We start from the raw sequence: 17,766 nt of genomic DNA, 5'->3' as shown, positions 1-17,766 counted from the left end.
TTGAATTCACCCAGCATATGTAAGGACTGCTAAGCTGCATTTTAGGATATTTTTTGTTTTATTCCATTTTTATTATTATTAATTCCGATTATTTATTTACATTTTGTATTCCCGTTTCACAATGATCCAACCTTGTGTTGGTATTGTGCAGTATGTGTCTTGGGGCACAGATGACCTGTATACTGGGTGTATTCCCTCCTATGGCAGACTGGTCGTGTGATCGCACACTCCGGAGTACAGGACTCCACCTCACTGCCCATGGAATGAAAGCCGGGCATAGCCCCGCCCCCCCAGCAGTGCTGTCTGTCCTCAGCCTCGCACACACTCCTCTCCACTCCGCTCCGCACTCAGGATGATCCAGGGGTGAGTCTTCTCCTCTATTACTTTCTATCATCACTTTCTTATTGCTTCCACCTGATACAAGGAATCCTCTATAGAAAGACCTGTGCTGGGAGTCTCCGATCTTTCCTATACATTGCCAGGTGCCTGATCTCTATACTCCCTGACTACAACCTATATCCATATTACTATATTGGAGATCGTAGTCACAGAGATGGAAGGGAATGATGATGGAGGAAATATGGGAGCTGTAGTGTTTTTACTGAGACGTTACTGGCCTCCCAGTCCATCGTAAAGCATGGAGATCTTAGGACTCTGGCAGCTTAATCAGACATCTCAGTTGGGTCTCCGCAGTCCTATGCCAGTTGGGTCTATAGTTGCCACCTCATCCCTTTAAACCCGAACACATATTAATTACACAGGTTCTGTGGCTGATTAAGGTGGTAATTAAACTCACGTGGTGCCTTATCTGCATTTAATTAGCCTCAGAACCTGTGTAATTCAAAGGTGTTCGGGTTTAAAGGGATGAGGTGGCAACTCTAGCTTGGGTCTCCGCGGTCCTGCCGCAGTTGGGTCTCCGCGGTCCTGCCGCAGTTGGGTCTCCGCGGTCCTATCACTGGGAATCTGTATAGGGCAAGCAGTAGATTTAAAGTGGTATTAAACCCAAAAGCAAACGTTGATTTTTTTTTATTGAAGCTTACCAGGTCTTAGGCTGACCATACATTATACAGTTTTCCTTTTTAGATTTACCAAAAACCAAACCGGTTTCCATTTGTATGCAATAATGCAGGCCCTTGCACTACATAATTGAATATGAAAATTGTGTAATGTATGGCCAGCTTTAGATGTGATGGTTGCATTCGTTTTTTCTTTTTTAGTGCCCTTTCACATGGGTTTTCCGATCAGGTCTGCCTTGTCAGTTTTTCAGGCGGACCTGATCGGACGCTCCACTCACCTCCTATGGAGTGGGGGATGTCAACGATGATATGTCCTCTGATGATATCCAATCCTGACCGTGAAATCCAGATGGATAGTGACCCTATTTTCCATCTATCTGGAGTATGGGATTGGATGAAAAGAGACGGGCAGTCCATTCTCATCCCATCTCTCCATAGAGGAGAGCGGGACTCTGACAGGTCCATCTCTGCACAGTGAGTGGAGACAGACCTGTCATCCGCCTGCTCAGTGGGGATCAACGGATCGATCCTCCGCTATACAAAGCGGAGTCCGTTGGGTGGGACCGCCCGTGTGAAAGGCCCCTTTGGCTTTTTTTCCACCTGGTGATCCTGCCAGTAAATCTGCTGTTTTTTTTCAACAGTACAAGGTCTCCTGCACATGTATTGGTTGAAAATGTTGTGGCCAACCATGTAAGCCAGGGGTGACCTGATCAACTTTTATTTCTGTAAAACCTGTTTGCTGTAAATACTTATAAAATGTGAGCTGGCATTAGGCTTCAATTTATAAGTTTATTTAAATCTGCTGATACATCTAACACTCGCCTACCGCCAGCCTGCCAATGCTGCTGTTCAAAGGTGCCCCCCTGTGCTACCTCATCCAGAGTGGGAGCAGTCTAAGCACCGTTCATATCTACGCGGCTTCGACAGCCGACATTCTGTGCAACTTCATTGCGGCTTGCTTGCGACTTCATTAACAGATATCAATGCAAGTCACGATGAAGTAGCCCCAAAGTAGTGCAGGAACCTTTTTCAAAGTTGTTGTGACTTTAGTTGCACCGATTGGAATGATTCCATTCCTACTAGTGTGTGTGTGTGTCTGGCTTTACAAAATAGAGGAGTTCGGTGCAAAGCCTTGGGTGGGGGATTTCTGGGGTAGTCCTGGTCAATGTATTTGTCCTGCAAATCCAGATAATGTTTAATGAATGGTATTTATTCCAAGAAATCCCTTTTGTATAGGTCTCCCCCTGCTAAACTGAAGGTTGGTGGAAATGCTTTTAACTAGCCTTTCTCAGCATTTTTTTTTTATCACGGAGGAACCCTTGTAATACCTTTCCGGTGTCAGGGAATCCCTGCTGATAGACTATAGCTGCAGCTTACGGTACTATAGCATGATGTCAGAATGAAGAATGCCCCTCATAATTGTCATTGGAAGGATTCCCTCTCTAAGGTTAGGTTCACGCTAGCCTACTCTGTGCATTCCTGGTGCAGGAATCGCATCGATAACCGCAATCGAATCGCACTGCTCTTGCCAGACGCATTCTAAATGGCACCCCCACTCATCATAGCCTGCAGCACTATCATGGTTGTAGGAATCGCAAGGAAAGCATATGCAGCCACTTTTTTAAAGTGCATGCACTTTTTTTTGTGCTTTTCACACGGCACAGCAGGCTATTCAAATGAATGAGCTGCCGTGCCCCGAGCAAACATGGAATGCCCAGCCGGCACTAGTGTGAACCTAGTGTTACAGATACTTTCGTTTATTTAGGCTCGGTTCACACTCCTGCGGTGGCAAAGTCGTATGACTTTGCCCTGTAACTTCCTTCGGACTTGATCCAACTTGGATTCTATTTAGATGCCTGTACAAGGGCTGAAATTGCACCCAAGTCGGAACAAAGTAGTGCAGGCACCTTTTCTAAAGTCGGAGCGGCTTGTGTAGTATCAGTTAAGACGGCTTTCATAAGGAAACGCTGAATTTGACATGTCTTGTGACTTGGTGTCTCGCATATCAGATCCCATGTCATAGCAGTGTAAATATTATAGCATTCTGGGAACACTGGTGAGAAATGCGCTGCTCTTTAGGCAATGTGCAGGAATGTCATTAAAGCGGTGTTCCACCCCCAAATTTTTTTTTTTTTTAAAAAGTCAGCAGCTACAAACACTGTACCTGCTGACTTTTAATAAGGACACTTGCCTGTCCAGGGAGCCCGTGATGCTGCCCCCCCCCCCCCCCCCCCCAAGGCCGATCCCTCAATCGGATCGGGTGCAGACGCTGCTATTCTAATTAAGTGAAACAGGCAGTGGAGCCTTGCGGCTTTACTGCTTGTTTCCTACTGTGCATGCGTGACTTGTGCAACACTTTGTGACTGGCCAGCTGTCTTCTGGGGGACACGCATGTCCCAGAAGGCATGAGGGGGGCTCGCTGGAGAAGAGGATATAACGTCCTGCGCTGCGGACCAGATGGATCTGAAGTACAGGCTTACTTCATAAAAAGGTAAGTTAGAAGAAGAAAACAATTTTTTAATCCCAGTCGGGGTGGCTTGCGTGTCTCCCTTGATCCCTCTGGAACAAAATCAGGTTTTGAGACTCTGCCGACCCCTGCTCAATCTTATTATCCTATAGCAAACAAAGCATTTATTGTCACTAATTTGCTCTGATCAATGGTTTATTACAACCCTTCAGGGCATTAATTAGCATTGATATATGGTATAAATATGTTGTTACATTAACATCGCTGTTATCTTCTTAAATTTTGTTTTTGATAAACCCTACTGAAGGACTATGTTGGCTCCCGGTTTGGGATATTTATTACTCTATTGTTTTGTTATATTGATGAAAATGTTTCAATAAAAATATTGAACAAGAAAACAATTTTTTAACTAGCCAAAAACGAGAGGTGGTATTTCATTTAAGACCACCTCTGAAAAGTGAGTGGAACTCCACTTTAAGCCAACATTCATACCAGTGGTCAAGGCTGGTACAAATTGTAGAAACAGGAGTCCTCTGTTTTTAGGCTGGTCCAAATTGTAGAAACAGGAGTTCTCTGCTTTTATACTGCTGCTCTCAGAGGCTAGTGGTCACGTTTTACCGTAATGACCAGTCATAGGCAGCCGCAGCTTTTAGCGGCTCTCTGCACAGCCAGTGATTCCTGCTGGATGCACTTCATGTTGCGTCCAGCAGCGATCACAGCAGGTAATCGCTAGCTGTGTGAATACCTGCGGCTGCTGGTAACCTGACAATATAGTGACTGAGAGCCACATGTGAGGAATGTGCAAGATTCCTACCACTGCAGTTTGCACCGATCTTAATCCCTGGTGTGACTGTAGCCTCATTATTTTGCATGTGTATGTCAAATTGCATGGTGTTCCTCAAGCCCCGTATGGTTCCGTGCTGATCGATTAAAGAAGAAAAAAAGGGGAGGTCAGTGACGTCTTTCCGCACATTTCTACAAGTAGGGCAGTACCTTGACATGAACAGGGTGCCCTTTCATCCAGAATGCATATTGCAGTGATGTGAACCAAGCCTGTAGCTGAGAATATTGGATGGTCTCATATAGAACACCAATAGGTTACTAAAGTTTTGACAATTCTCGTACGACTGATTACAACTTCAGAACCGAAGTAATGTGTTTGTATTGTATAGTAATGTAGTCTTTCATTTCCGCTGCCTGGTCTTCCCATTTTTTTTTTTTGGACGAATACTGCACTGATTAAAACGAAAATCGTACGTTCTGGTATCGTCCGAGAAGAATTTGTCCCTTTTTTATGCAGATAATTTCGCATGAACTGTAGTGATCGACTCTCGAAAGCCATGTACTAACGATCAGATTATCATGCGATCGCTTCAAAAGCATAATTTTTCATCCCACTTTCTCATCGTGTGTACTAGGCATTCGAATACTGTATCCACTTCTGAAGACCACACTTACAAAAACATATTGATAAGATAAAGTCCAGAGAAGGGCAACAAAAATGGTGAAGGGTTTTGTACAGGGGTAGGCAACCTTGCGAGGTGGAGATCTACCTGAACAACATGGGAGAAGTCAAAGATCACCGGACACAGTGTCATCTCCTCACACCTGATTTAAACCTCTAATTCCGGTTTGCCAACTGCCAGTAAATTTACTGGTAATTTGTAAAAATAGATTTTTTTTTTTTACAACTGCCAGTAAATATCGGGGGCTGATAATTTCATGATGTGTTGGCTTTTTAAATATAACTCAAGAAAATGACTTTGTTATAGGTATTGTCAGTGTTTCCCCATCGTGTTTATACTGTTCAAAATATTCACTGTTCGTTTTCATTAGGCGTTCTGTAATTTCTCAGGTTGCCAGTAAAAAATGTGCACCTTCAGTAAATATTCCATGTTTTGTCAGTAAAAAATGGTGCAGAAGGTTGGCAACCCTGCTCTAATTGCAATGCTACTGTGTTGCAATCATGTGCTAAATCAGGTGGTGAGAAGGCAATATATCGCCTCCTCACTACCTTTCAAACGCACTCAGATCGCTTTTCAGAGGAGCAGCAGTCCCTGCTGCACTTGTGAATGAGCCCTCAGTTGTGTGCGGCAGCAGAAGCCTGTGTTATCGTTCACAAAAAGTTGGGTGGTAAAACCCTAGGGTTGATTCATGGATTTACTGCCCCCAATCCCTACCCCCTTTTAGCCACTGAGGCAGCAGCCAAAGGTGTACACATGCTGCAGCAGGAAATGAGTCCCCTGATGCTTTTGATGGGTGTTACTGCCTGCCATTGGCAACCCATTTAAGTAAATAAAGCCACTCTGCTAGCATCCTACAACTGCATGCCTCGGCGGGGTTTAAGGGGTTAAAGCAGGTGGTGAAAAAGCAACACAACTCTACCTGCTGTAACCCCTTGTTTGCTGTACTAAAGGTTGCAGGGCATTTGCAGCACATCAGTGTGAAAGCAGCCTTATAATAATATGCCCAGTGTATTGCTTCAAACTGACCTGAAGATTTCCTCTTCCCTGCTACTTGCACCACTTTGGAGACCACTAGCCAGGATAAAGGGGGGGAGTGCAGTTGGTATCACTCCGCATGGGACAGGAATCAGCACTGCAGAGGAGGCATCGGCTTATGCGGCTCTTACTCCCTACAACAGCTCCAACTTTACAAGTAGTCCCTCTGCATTGCACCCGGTTTGATGCTCTGGAATGGCGGGTCAGCAAGCCCAGACCGCGATCTACTGGTTGCTGACCAACAGTTTAGTCCACGTGTACGGCCAGGGGAAGATATTTAGTTGCGTTCATAGGCAGTTGAAGCCATCTCCGGACGCTGCTGCACTCTGTGACTGATTAGCTGTGGTCAGAAACCCTACATAAATGCAGTCTGCATTGGCCAGCAGCTCTATTTCCAAGTAACTTCTTGGATGAACGGTTACATGCGGACAGCAGCAGCGCTGACCATTGATCTGTACAGAACACAAATCTGACAACAGCTGCTGTTTGTGCACACTGTGTGCATGCATCGTGTAGCTTCACCAGTAAGAGACTACTTATGCTTCAACATGGCATTGTTCAAGTAACATAACGTGTGTTAAAAAAAGAAAATTGCTTCCTAAGAACCTGAAATCTAGCGATTTGGGATCGCAGGTGGAATCAGCACAATTCTGCCCATGATTCCAAATCCCATTGCAATGCTGGGAAAACGCAGCACGCATGTTTGTGTGCTATTCATGTTTAGTGATTTATCCTGTGGCAGTTGTGACAAACTGCATCGCATGAAGCTCCTGCTCCTTTTTTGGCGACCATCAAAAATTGGCTGACAATCACAGCAATTGCACTGTGTTTTAGTGCCATGAAAAATGAATGGCGCACACAAACACGCGTGCAGCGTTTTTGCCAGCACTGGAATCGCAGAGATCCCAAATCGCTAGATGTGAATGGGGCCTTACAGATAAAAATTCATCCTGTTCCCTAAAAGGTAATTTAGATAACTTCCTGGACAGTTTAGCTTTAAAGAGGAAGTAAATCCTGGTGGCTTTTACTTCCTCTTTATTAAGGTAAAGTATAATGGGCTACTATGCATCACATAGTAGCCCATTATGTGTCATGTACCTGAAAACGAAGCCTGCGGTGTCCACGTTGTCCCCACTAGCAGAGAGTGTCCATCTTCACCCCTCTTCCTTCCGGGGCCACGAACTCCGGCTCTGTGATCTGCCCTTTCTAAAGTGCACATGTGCCATAGACATCGGCGCACTGCTTTTTTGTAAATGTCTCCTAAACTGTGGAGGTTAAGGAGATATTTCCAGCACCTGTAGGTAAAAGTGTTTGTACAGGGTGTACAACCACTTTAAGGGCCCTTTCACATGGGCTGTCCAATCAGGTTTGCCTGTCAGTTTTTCAGGGGGACCTGATTGGACCTTGCACTCCTCCCTATGGAGTGGCCGATGTCAGCGGAGACATGTACGCTGACATCCTACACTATCTGATCCTGTCCGCAAAATCCAGACAGATGGCAGTCCTATTTTTATTTTTATTTTTTTACCCAATTTGCCCATAGAGGAGAGCAGGGCTGGGTCCGTGCCCACTCTGCACAGTGAGAGTAGACGGACCTGACATCCGTCATCTCAGTGGGATCAATGGAGCGATGCCTCGCTGAGCAAGCGCAATCCGTCTGGCGGAGGCACCCATGTGAAAGGGCCTAAGATCTGCTGTTGTGGTAGGAAGAAGCTGAATATAGGTGGATAATTTACAAGGACAATATGTTGTGCTTTGGGCTACTGGAGGTTTAAGCTGGCCATACACTGATAGGAATTATGTTCAGCCTGCAGATGCGGATGAACAGATTGCTCCATTCATGCTATACAGCGCGGGTGGATGATTCTCCCACTGTGCCAGTTGTATTTTGACAGCCGACTCCACTGGCTGTCAAAATATTTGCCTTTAATTGAATGCAGCTGCTTTTTGGCTGATAATTTTCCTTCCAGCTTCTTTGATTTGTTTAGCTGAGGGATGTTAGGTGAAAGTTGGCCAACAAGGCCATCCACTGAGAGAATTTTGTCTGGCTCCTCAGAAACTGGCTGAAATTCTCAAAGTGGATGTGGTTTAGTGGGGTCTCATGAGTGACTGTTGTATGTCTGTGTTGACTAGATTTTCATTCTAACGTTTATAGAAAAATCATTCATGAGAACATTCCTTCCTGCCATCATGGAATATTAAACACGTTTCATTACAGAACGTATTCTTTTTTTTTTTTTTTTTTTCTTGAATGAAAACCACACGTACTGTACTTAGATTTCATTCATTTGTGAAAGATTTTTCAATCTACTCCTCGGAAATCTGTGGTCACTGTGGCCAGTTTGACCCCCACTAACCAGTAGATAATAGAAATGATCCATCTATGGGCTGCCTTATGCCCCATACACATTTGAATGCTAGTCGTATATCGAACATGAAGCGCTTACTAAAGTTATGCAAATTGTCGTACGACAAAATTTCTTAAGTGCTGTCGTGTTGTAGTGTATTTGTATTGTATTGTTGGACGATAACTGTACTGATTAAACAAAAATCATACGATCTGGCATCGTACAAAATTTTTTCGTAGTTGTCCGATAGGATACTATCGGATGAACTGTTGTGATTGGCTCTCAAAAGCTCTGTACTAATGATCCGATTATTGTACAATCACTTCGAAAGCAGTATTTTCTCAAATGATTTTCAGATCGTATTTACGGGCCATTAGTATCAGGTGCAGCCAAAGAGCCTCATTAATTTAGACCTACGTGGGCAGTTTAAATCTCTTGCTATTGAGAGACTTAACCACTTGCTGGCAGTTGCCAAAAGAGGTTACAACTACGCAGATTTTTAAGTAGCCCAGCCCTGTTATTTAACCACTTCTGGACCGCCGCACGCCGATATACGTCCTCTTTGAAGAGGAATATCTTTGTTGTGGCAACTAGCTGCCATAACCCTGGTAAACTCTTCAGTGGGTGGTCCGGTTTCCGATGATAGTGGTCTCTGCAGCGGATTCGCCACGGGATCACTTTTATCAGCGGCAGGAGAGGGGCCTCCCCTTCTGCCGCTCTCTGGTGCCCTCTACTGCTTAACGGAGCTGTCAGCAGTAGCGCAGGCGATCGGGTCCTCTTCCGTGTTGGGTATGGAGACGAGTGAGGGGAAGATGGCCCCCACCCGTCTCCATATCATTGCAGGGCGGAAGCAACGTCAAAGCGTAATTTCGGCCCATAGCTCTTAAAGGCCCATTTTTTTTTTTTTTTTTGACCCCAGATCTCATATTTAAGAGGTCCTGACATGCAAGGTTTTTTTTTTTATTTTTTTATTACAAGAGATTTTTACATTCGTTGTAATAGGAATAAAAGTGACACTTTTTTATTTTTTATACTGTTCTTAAAAAAAAAAAAAAGTTAAAATAAATAAGATTTTTTTAAACACGCCCTGCCAAGCTTGCGTGCAGAAGCGAACACATACTTGAGTAGTGCCCGCGTATGAAAACAGTGTTCAAACCACACACACGTGAGGTATTGGTAGAATGAGAGCAATAATTCTAGCCCTAGACCTCCTCTATAACTCAAAACATGCAATCTGTAGAATTTTTTTTAAACGTCTCCTGTGGAGATTTTTAAGGGTAAAAATTTGTCGCCGTTCCACGAGTGGGCACAATTTTGAAGCGTGACATGTTGGGTATCAATTTACTTGGCGTAACACTATCTTTTACAATATGGCACAGTGGTGTGGTGGTTAGCACTCTCCCCTAGCAGTATAAAGGGTCGCGGGTTTGAATCCCATCCACCACACTACCTGCCTGGAGTTTGCATGTTCGCCCTGTGCCTGCGTGGGTTTCCTCAAGGTACTCCGGATTCCTCCCACACTCCAAAGACATGCTGGTAGGTTAATTGGCCTCTGTCCAAAATTGGCCTTAGTATATAAATGGGGACCTTGGATTGCGGGCTCCTTAAGGGTAGGGACCATTGTGAGTGTGCAATGTACAGGGATAGGGACAATTGTAGTAATTCTTTATTCAACCTTACGAACTATGTAACTATTAAAAAAAAAAAAAAATTGGGCTAACTTTACTGTTGTCTTTATTATATTTTTTAATTCAAAAAAGTGTATTTTTTTTTTTCCAAAAAAAGTGCACTTGTAAGACCATTGTGCAAATATGGTGTGACAGTAGGTATTACAATGACTGCCATTTTATTCTCTAGGGTTTTAGAAAAAAAATGTATAATGTTTGGGGGGTCTAAGTAATTTTATAGCAACAAAAACTGTTTGTAACTTGTAAACAACAAATCTCAGAAAGGCTTGGTCCTTAAGTGGCTAAGCCACTAGCGAATAATTGCTAGGTATAAAATGATTCCATACAAGATAACCCGCACGGGTAGCATCTTGCAGCAATCCTTTGTACATGAACATACGGATGCACGTTGTGGGGACATTGATTGCTTAATCCGTAGTGAATCATTTGTTTATTTTCCTCACCTAGCTACTTCAGTAGCATGATTAAGCTACTTTATCTTTAGTCTATTTAAAGCAGAGTTCCACCCATTTCTTTATGTTCCTTGCAACACAATGCCCACTGGCAGAACAGTCTGTAATGGCAAGTATTTTTTATTTTTTTTTCTCAGTACCTTATTTTTTAATAGTCAGCACTTCCGGTCCTGGCTGCCTAGGTGATTTCATCTTTAGGCAATTCGCTAGGACTCCCTGGGATAGCTGTATCATCTATCCCATGGGTCTTCAGACCGCACTTACCTTCCTTCAAGGATCTGTGTTGATTGACAGGTTGCCATAACAATGAGGTGGGAACTTCCGCCGACGCCGCCATTATTGATGTAGCAACCTGTAAACAACGTAGTGGGCCACTACATGTGCATGCTGGGTTGCCAGCTGCATGGAGTTCTGGAAGCTAGTAGGAGAGGCCTTCAGATGCCCACACTAGTAATGGCTGCTGCTGCTTGTCTGCTTGGATCCTGTGATGAATGTCATATTTACAAGTAAGGCTCCGTTCACATCTCGGCATTCCGAATCACGGGCAGAATCGTTGCAATTCTGCCCGCAATTGGAAATGGTGGCAAATCGTGGGACGCCTGTCATCCACAAGAAGTTCAAAAACTGCTTGTAGACGACAGGTGTCCCGAGATTCTGTTTGCTCGATTTTAACGCAATTGTTGCCTGACGAATCACGGCAAAATTTGAAGTGACGAGGATCGCATGGGTGTCCTGTGATTTGCCACTATTTTGAATCGCGGTGCTTTGGATTGGCAAGATGCGAACGGAGCCTAAGGAGAAGAAATGCACTTCTAACAGTATCCTATTTATATCATACAAATAAAGAGAATTATGAGGGTGCTTTTTGGAGAAAACTGCCAAGGAGACTGGAGCTTCACTTTAAGGAACTGTCGGCTCTCTTAAGTTGCTCATACACTCCATAACTTATGCAGTTTTCTTTCCTTTAGCCATGGGTAAAAGCAATGGTTCTCAACTCCTGTCCTCAGGGCCCACTAACAGGCCAGGTTTTATGTATTCCCTTGGGGAGTTACAGACTAGAATACTGCAATCACCGAGCTGCAAATTATATCACCTGTGATGTATTTCAGTTAACCTGGCCTGTTAGTGAGTCCTGAGGACAGGAGTTGAGAACCACTGGGTTAAAGGAAAGAAAATCTCCTGATTTCCCCCATCAACACAATCCGCGTGAATGGGGGAATCCCTCCAGGTGCGTTATTGTATTCTGACAGTGGGAGGTTTCCCCACCGTCCAAATACAAGGATCACTGCTGCCAGCTATACCCAGCAGAAGCGATCGTTCAAGAAAAAAACAACATTCTGAATGTACTGAAGTCAATACAACCATACATGGATTGAGATTTGGCTGAATCGGCTGAATTTCGGTCCGGCTTTAGATTTTAATACAAACGTTTGCATGAAAAATCTTGTCAGTATATTTGGTAATGCCATCAGAGATTTGCCGAATGTTGTTTGAAAGTAAAACATTTTGTTTGCTTTTAACATTAAATTTAGGAATGAATGGAAATTCCTGAATGAAAACATTCACTGTCAGAGCTTTGTTCATTCTGGAAAAATTTTCCATCCTGCTATTTTTTTTTTTTCGTTATTCCATCACTTCAGTCAAGCGATCATCAATTTGACCCAATTAACAGTTTAAAAAAAATAAATCATATGAACTTTCCAAAAATGTAAATACTTGAGTGAAGTTCTACTGGTGTATGGCCAGCTTAAGCAAGAAATTAAAATTCCTGTGTAGCTTGGGCCTGAGAGGAAAAACAATATTCTCTTTAGATGGAATTTCTGCCATGTTTACTAGTATTGTTTGGAAGGAAACTTAATATCGAGGAGTGTGACCGGATGTTGGCGTGAGCAGAGGTGTGTGTGAGGTCCTCTCCAGCTTCTCTCATGGGGATATTTCACCTTTCTTAGGAACGGCGTGACCAGGCTCCGGCAGCTGCCTCGCATCTGCCTTGTACCAGATCGATTTTGTCCTGGGTCTCCCCTCGCCGTGTGCCATGGATCGGAGTAGAGGGGTGGAACCGCTGGGTTGTACGGGAGGAGAGCGGTGGCGTGCGTGTGTTGGCCGCCCCGCTTCAGCGTCACGGGAGCAGCGTCCGCTGTTAGCCTGGTAACTCCCTGCAGACTCGTGAGTTTCCGCGAGAGCTGAAGGACGGGGGTGCTAGTGTGGACTGCCACAAACGGAGCTTGAGGGGGTCAGACAGCACAAGCAAAGTGAGAGGACTAGCACCTGTGAATACTCCCTGGAAAGAGAGGTCTCAAGCTGCCCCGCAACTACCCTTTGCTCAGCAGTGCTCAGCATTCTTTTACAGTCGGCCATGACAAGAAAAAAAGGTGAGGAACAGCTGCACCAGGGGAACCCAAGCTCCCAAAACACTCGCTTAGCAAAGAAGGGGAACCAGGCGGCAGCATCGGCCAAATTGGAGAGGTACGCGCACACCCTTACACAATCACCAGCTAAGAGTAATCATGAAGTCCAGGCAAAATCTCAGACAGGAGGTACTGGAGATAGAAAGAGCCAGGGCCAAATGTCAGTGGTACCATCTACTACAAAAACTGTAAGTAAAAAACCCCCAGTGGGAGTTACCCCAGAAAATGTGGTTGAAAATGCTCCTGTCTTAAATGTATCAGCTGAAGATGAACCAACATTAAAAGACGTACTGTATGCAGTTAATGTTTGTAAAGGATTGTGCGATCAACTAAAAGACATTAAGGAAGAGCTATCTCTAATGAGTCAAGAACTACAAAAAACAGAGGAGAGGACAACCACATTGGAGGAGAGATTAAGCCAGGTGGAGGATAGCCTATACCCAATGAAGCAGGAGTTTAAAACTATGCAAGAGCAATTGGGCACATATAAAGTTAAAATGGACGAAATGGAAAATAAGCTCCGTAGGAACAACGTAAGGGTGGTAGGTCTACCGGAGCGGAGTGAGGGTACTCGGCCTATAGAGTTTATGGAAAAATGGCTTGGGGAAATATTTGGGGCAGAGACATTTTCACATCTTTTTGCGATCGAGAGAACCAACGGAGTGCCTACTAGAGCACCTTCACCAAGAGGATGCCCCAGACCAGTAATAATGAAAATGCTTAATTACAAGGACAAGGTGGCCCTGATGCAAAAAGCTAGAGAAACGGGAGACATTTTCTACAGGTGACAAGTATGTAAAAAATATGAAACTAAAAATAAGTTACACGCACACAGGGCTATGGTGGAAGGGTGGAGTGGGAAAGGAATGAATGAATGAATTGGTCACAAACTATGCCCCCAGGGTTAGCCCAGGCCGGCTTAAGGGGAGGGGAGGGGGGATATGTGTGTGGGGGGGGGGGGTAAAGGGGAGGGAGGAATATAATAAGGGAGGGAGGGGTAGGGAGGAGGTAGAAAATTATAGTAAAGCCACTAAGGAGACGCACATGTTCAGGGGAAAATTAATCTTATAAATATAATTATAGAGGGTAAAGCTTATTTTGATATAAACTTTGGTACAAATTTTGCACTGAGGGATATAAATAAACTAAAAGTGGATAAGGGGGGAGGAGCAGGTATGGCAAAAAGGGCCCTTCTCTCTTGGTCCCACTATTTTTATGTTCTAATTTTTTGGGGATATATGATGTTCTTTCTATGCTTTTGTTTGCCTTGGTTTTATATTTGGAGGAAAAGTTTGACTCTTTTATCCATTTACCAGAAGACGTCTAAAACTTTAAATATAGGTTCTTTGAATATACGAGCGATAGGTGACCCCATTAAAAAGGCTACTGTGTTTTCCGTACTGGAATCCCATAAGGTTGGGCTGATATGCCTGCAGGAGACACACCTCACACATGACACTAAAATACAATTTAATAGTAAGAAATTTGTAAATCAATATAAGAGAGGAGTGTCGTTCTCCTGCAGGAATGTCAGTATAGACACGCTGGGTTGCTATATTTTTTTGAATTGTTTAATAGAGGGCAAACCATATATTCTTGCAAATGTGTACGTCCCTCCCCTATTTAAACTTGAGATCTTATATAGGTTACTAAAAATTGTAGAGGATAAGGTAGATATAGTTATGGGGGATTTCAATGCAGTACTAGATAGTAGTCTGGATAGATTTTCACCAGGGGTTCGGACAGAGAGGCCAGCGGAGAGCCGTCTAGGTACATTTTTGGAAGAAGTGGGATGGCGGGATTTATGGAACCCAAATAGCCGGCAATATTCTTTCTCAGGCACATACTCTACACTTTCCCGTATAGACATGGCAGTAGGTAACAGTGATGCGTTTCGGTTTTATAAAAAAAACAGAGCATTGGCTGAGGGGAGAATCGGACCGCTCACCTTTTGGTCATTACCGTAAATTTAAAAGTCAGAAGCATTTCAACAATATGGGCAATAAATCCCCTATGGTTGGAATTAATGGAGAAACCAGAAGAAATAACTACAAGATTAAAAGTTTGTGGAAATTAACCACTTCAATACCAGGCACTTAAACACCTTCCTGCCCAGACCAATTTTGAGCTTTCAGCGCTGTCGCACTTTGACAATTGCGCGGTCATGCTACACTGTACCAAAATGAAATTTTTATCATTTTTTTTCCCACAAATAGACCATTTGGTGGTATTTGATCACCTCTGCGGTTTTTATTTTTTGCTAAACAAATAAAAAAATACCGAAAATTTGGGAAAAAAAAATGTTTTTTCTTGTTTCAGTTTCAAAACTTTGCAAATAAGTAAGTTTTCTCCTTCACTGATGGGCACTGATGGGGTTACACTGATGGGCAATATGGCGGCACTGATGGGCACCGATGAGGGGGCACCAATGAAGTGGCACCGATGAGGTGGCACTGATGAGGTGGCATTGATGGACACCAATATGTGGCACTGATGGGTGGCACTGGGCGACACGGATGGGCACTGATAGGTGGCACAAATTGGCACTGATAGCTGGCACGGATTGGCATGGGTTAGTCGGCACAGGTGGGCATGGGTAGGCGGCACAGGTGGGCACGGATGGGCACTGATAGGCGACATTGTATTATATATTGTATTAATGGATGCCAATCAGTGCCAAACAATAATGCATGCCAATCAGTGATGCCCATTGTGGGCACTGATTGGCATCCATTATGGGCACTGGCATCCATTGTGGCACTGACTGGAATCCCTGGTGGTCTAGGGTGGCATCCCTTGTCCTGGGCATCCCTGGTGGTCTGGTGGCGTCCCTAGTGGTCCAGTGTGGGCATCCTCGGGGGGGCTGTGCTGATAATCGATCAGCACAGACCCCCCCCTGTCAGAGGAGCAGCCGATCGGCTCTCCTCTACTCGTGTCTGACAGACGCGAGTGAGGAAAAGCCGATCACCGGCTTTTCCTATTTACACTGTGATCAGCCGTGATTGGACACGGCTGATCACGTGGTAAAGAGTCTCCGTCGGAGACTCTTTACCGAGATCGTAGTTGCCGGGTGTCAGACTGACACCCCGCAACAGCGATCGCCACGATGCGCGCCCCCGGGGGCGCGCAGCGGCTCATAATCCTGATCACGTCATATGACGTCCGATCAGGATTATGCAACCACTTTGTCACCGTCAATTTGTTATAGGGCGGGCGGCAAGTGGTTAACGAAGGGACAGCATCAGCAGGTGTAATATGGCACCCTTAAGGCTTTCCTTAGGGGGTTGCTAATAGAACAGGTGGCAAAAATTAAGAAGAAATCAAAGGAATGGGAGGAAAATATAAGAAATTAGATGTCAGACAGTATGTGATAGATCCAACCCCAGTGAAGCAAAGGATATGGCTTGATAAGCAGCAGGAATATAAAGAGGCGATAACTAGGAAAGCTGAAAATAAGAGACTTTTTCAGAGACACAACTCTTTTGGAGAAGGGGGGAAAAAATGGGGTGTTTATTGGCGCTCCTAGCGAGAACCAACTCCCCTTCCTCGGTTATATCTTTGATTAGGACTCCAGGTGGAGAAATCTCATCTGAACCGGCATTATAGATATATTTTCTGAGTTTTACAGGGAATTGTACAAATCAAGGCAATGTACAGGTTTCTGGGAAAAGTGTAACTGCCCGCTCTCTCGGAGAGCGATAGGAATATGCTTGATTCCCCAATAGTTTTAGAGGAGTTGATTCGAGCAGTAGCCGGTATGTCCAATTGTAAATCTCCCGGCCCTGATGGGTTATTATGGGGTGGTGCTGCTCCCAGAACTCCTAAAGACACTAAGTTGGGCAGCTGAGAGGGGGAGTTTGCCCTCTTCGATGACTGAAGCAACTATAGTAGTTTTACAGAAGGAAGAGAAAGATCCACTTGAAGCATCCGCATATAGACTAATATTCTCATTGTGCGCCAATGTTAAAATCGTGGCAAAGGTGCTGGCATCTAGATTGAATAAATGTATATCGAAACTTATTCATCCAGATCATTCAGGGTTTATATAGGAATATTCCATTAGGAATATCCCAGTTAAAAGTAGTAGAAAAAATGAAATATCTTGGGATAGTTGTGTCAAAGGACCCGAATCAATATATACTTGATAATTTAGCCCCACTATTGTTAAAATTCAAGCAGAAATGTGACATCTGGAGTAGACTGCCCCTATCTGTGGCAGGACGTGCCAACTTGATCAGAATGATCTGGATGCCACAGTTGCGCTACTTCATAATTCTCCAATTTTAATTGGGGGGGAAAAATGGTTCAAAAAGACAGACGCTTTTCAGAGAGTTAATTTGGAAGAAAGGTCACGCTAGGATTAATCTGCAAACATTGCAGTACCAAAACAAGGGGGGTCTGGCTGCCCCCCAACTGTATAGATATTATCTGGCAGCTCAACTGCAACATTGTTCTATTTCGGGAGAGGGGGGGGGGGCGAAGGCCAGCAACAAATGAACATAAATCTGTAGTGGAAGCATTGGAGGCAGGTTCTCTTGATGGTGCGCGACCAACATTTTAAAGTTGATAATTAAACCCTGGCAAATGGTCAAGAGAATGATGGGGTTCAGAGGAGTTACAGAATACTCACCCATCTGGAATAACAAAAACTTGCAAGAACTCCTTACTATAGGGAAGAATAAGGATTGGGAGAGACACAGAATAAATCGGTTAGCTCAACTGTATGAGGGCAACATCTTAAAATCATTTATAGAGCTGAGACAAGAATATGGGATACCAAACAAGTTATTTTACAGTTATTTACAGATCAGACATGCCTTGGGCAAGCAGTTTAACAACTATATACCAGAATGGTGCGAGATTCCCCTTCTCCAAAGAATAATTAA

General features: G+C 44.1%; 1 protein-coding gene across 2 annotated transcripts in view; it reads left to right on the top strand.

Moving 5' to 3' along the window:
• The first annotated feature begins 224 nt into the window (after positions 1-224).
• Positions 225-17,766, top strand: part of B3GNT7 (UDP-GlcNAc:betaGal beta-1,3-N-acetylglucosaminyltransferase 7) — a 68,392-nt gene continuing 50,850 nt past the window's right edge. The window contains exon 1 of one of the 2 annotated variants that reach the window (XM_077487675.1): positions 225-363. In XM_077487675.1, coding sequence (XP_077343801.1) covers positions 353-363 — 11 coding nt within the window. In that variant the 5' untranslated portion in view covers positions 225-352. The remainder of the gene's footprint in view (positions 364-17,766) is intronic. The other variant, XM_077487676.1, reaches the window with a different exon arrangement.

Source organism: Lithobates pipiens, unplaced genomic scaffold (assembly GCF_037356315.1).
Source record: "Lithobates pipiens isolate NorthernLeopardFrog02 unplaced genomic scaffold, aLitPip1_a1.2 Scaffold_18, whole genome shotgun sequence".
Taxonomy (NCBI): Eukaryota; Metazoa; Chordata; class Amphibia; order Anura; family Ranidae; genus Lithobates; species Lithobates pipiens.
The sequence above is the reverse complement of the archived record's forward strand: the minus strand, read 5'-3'. Positions and strand labels throughout refer to the sequence as shown.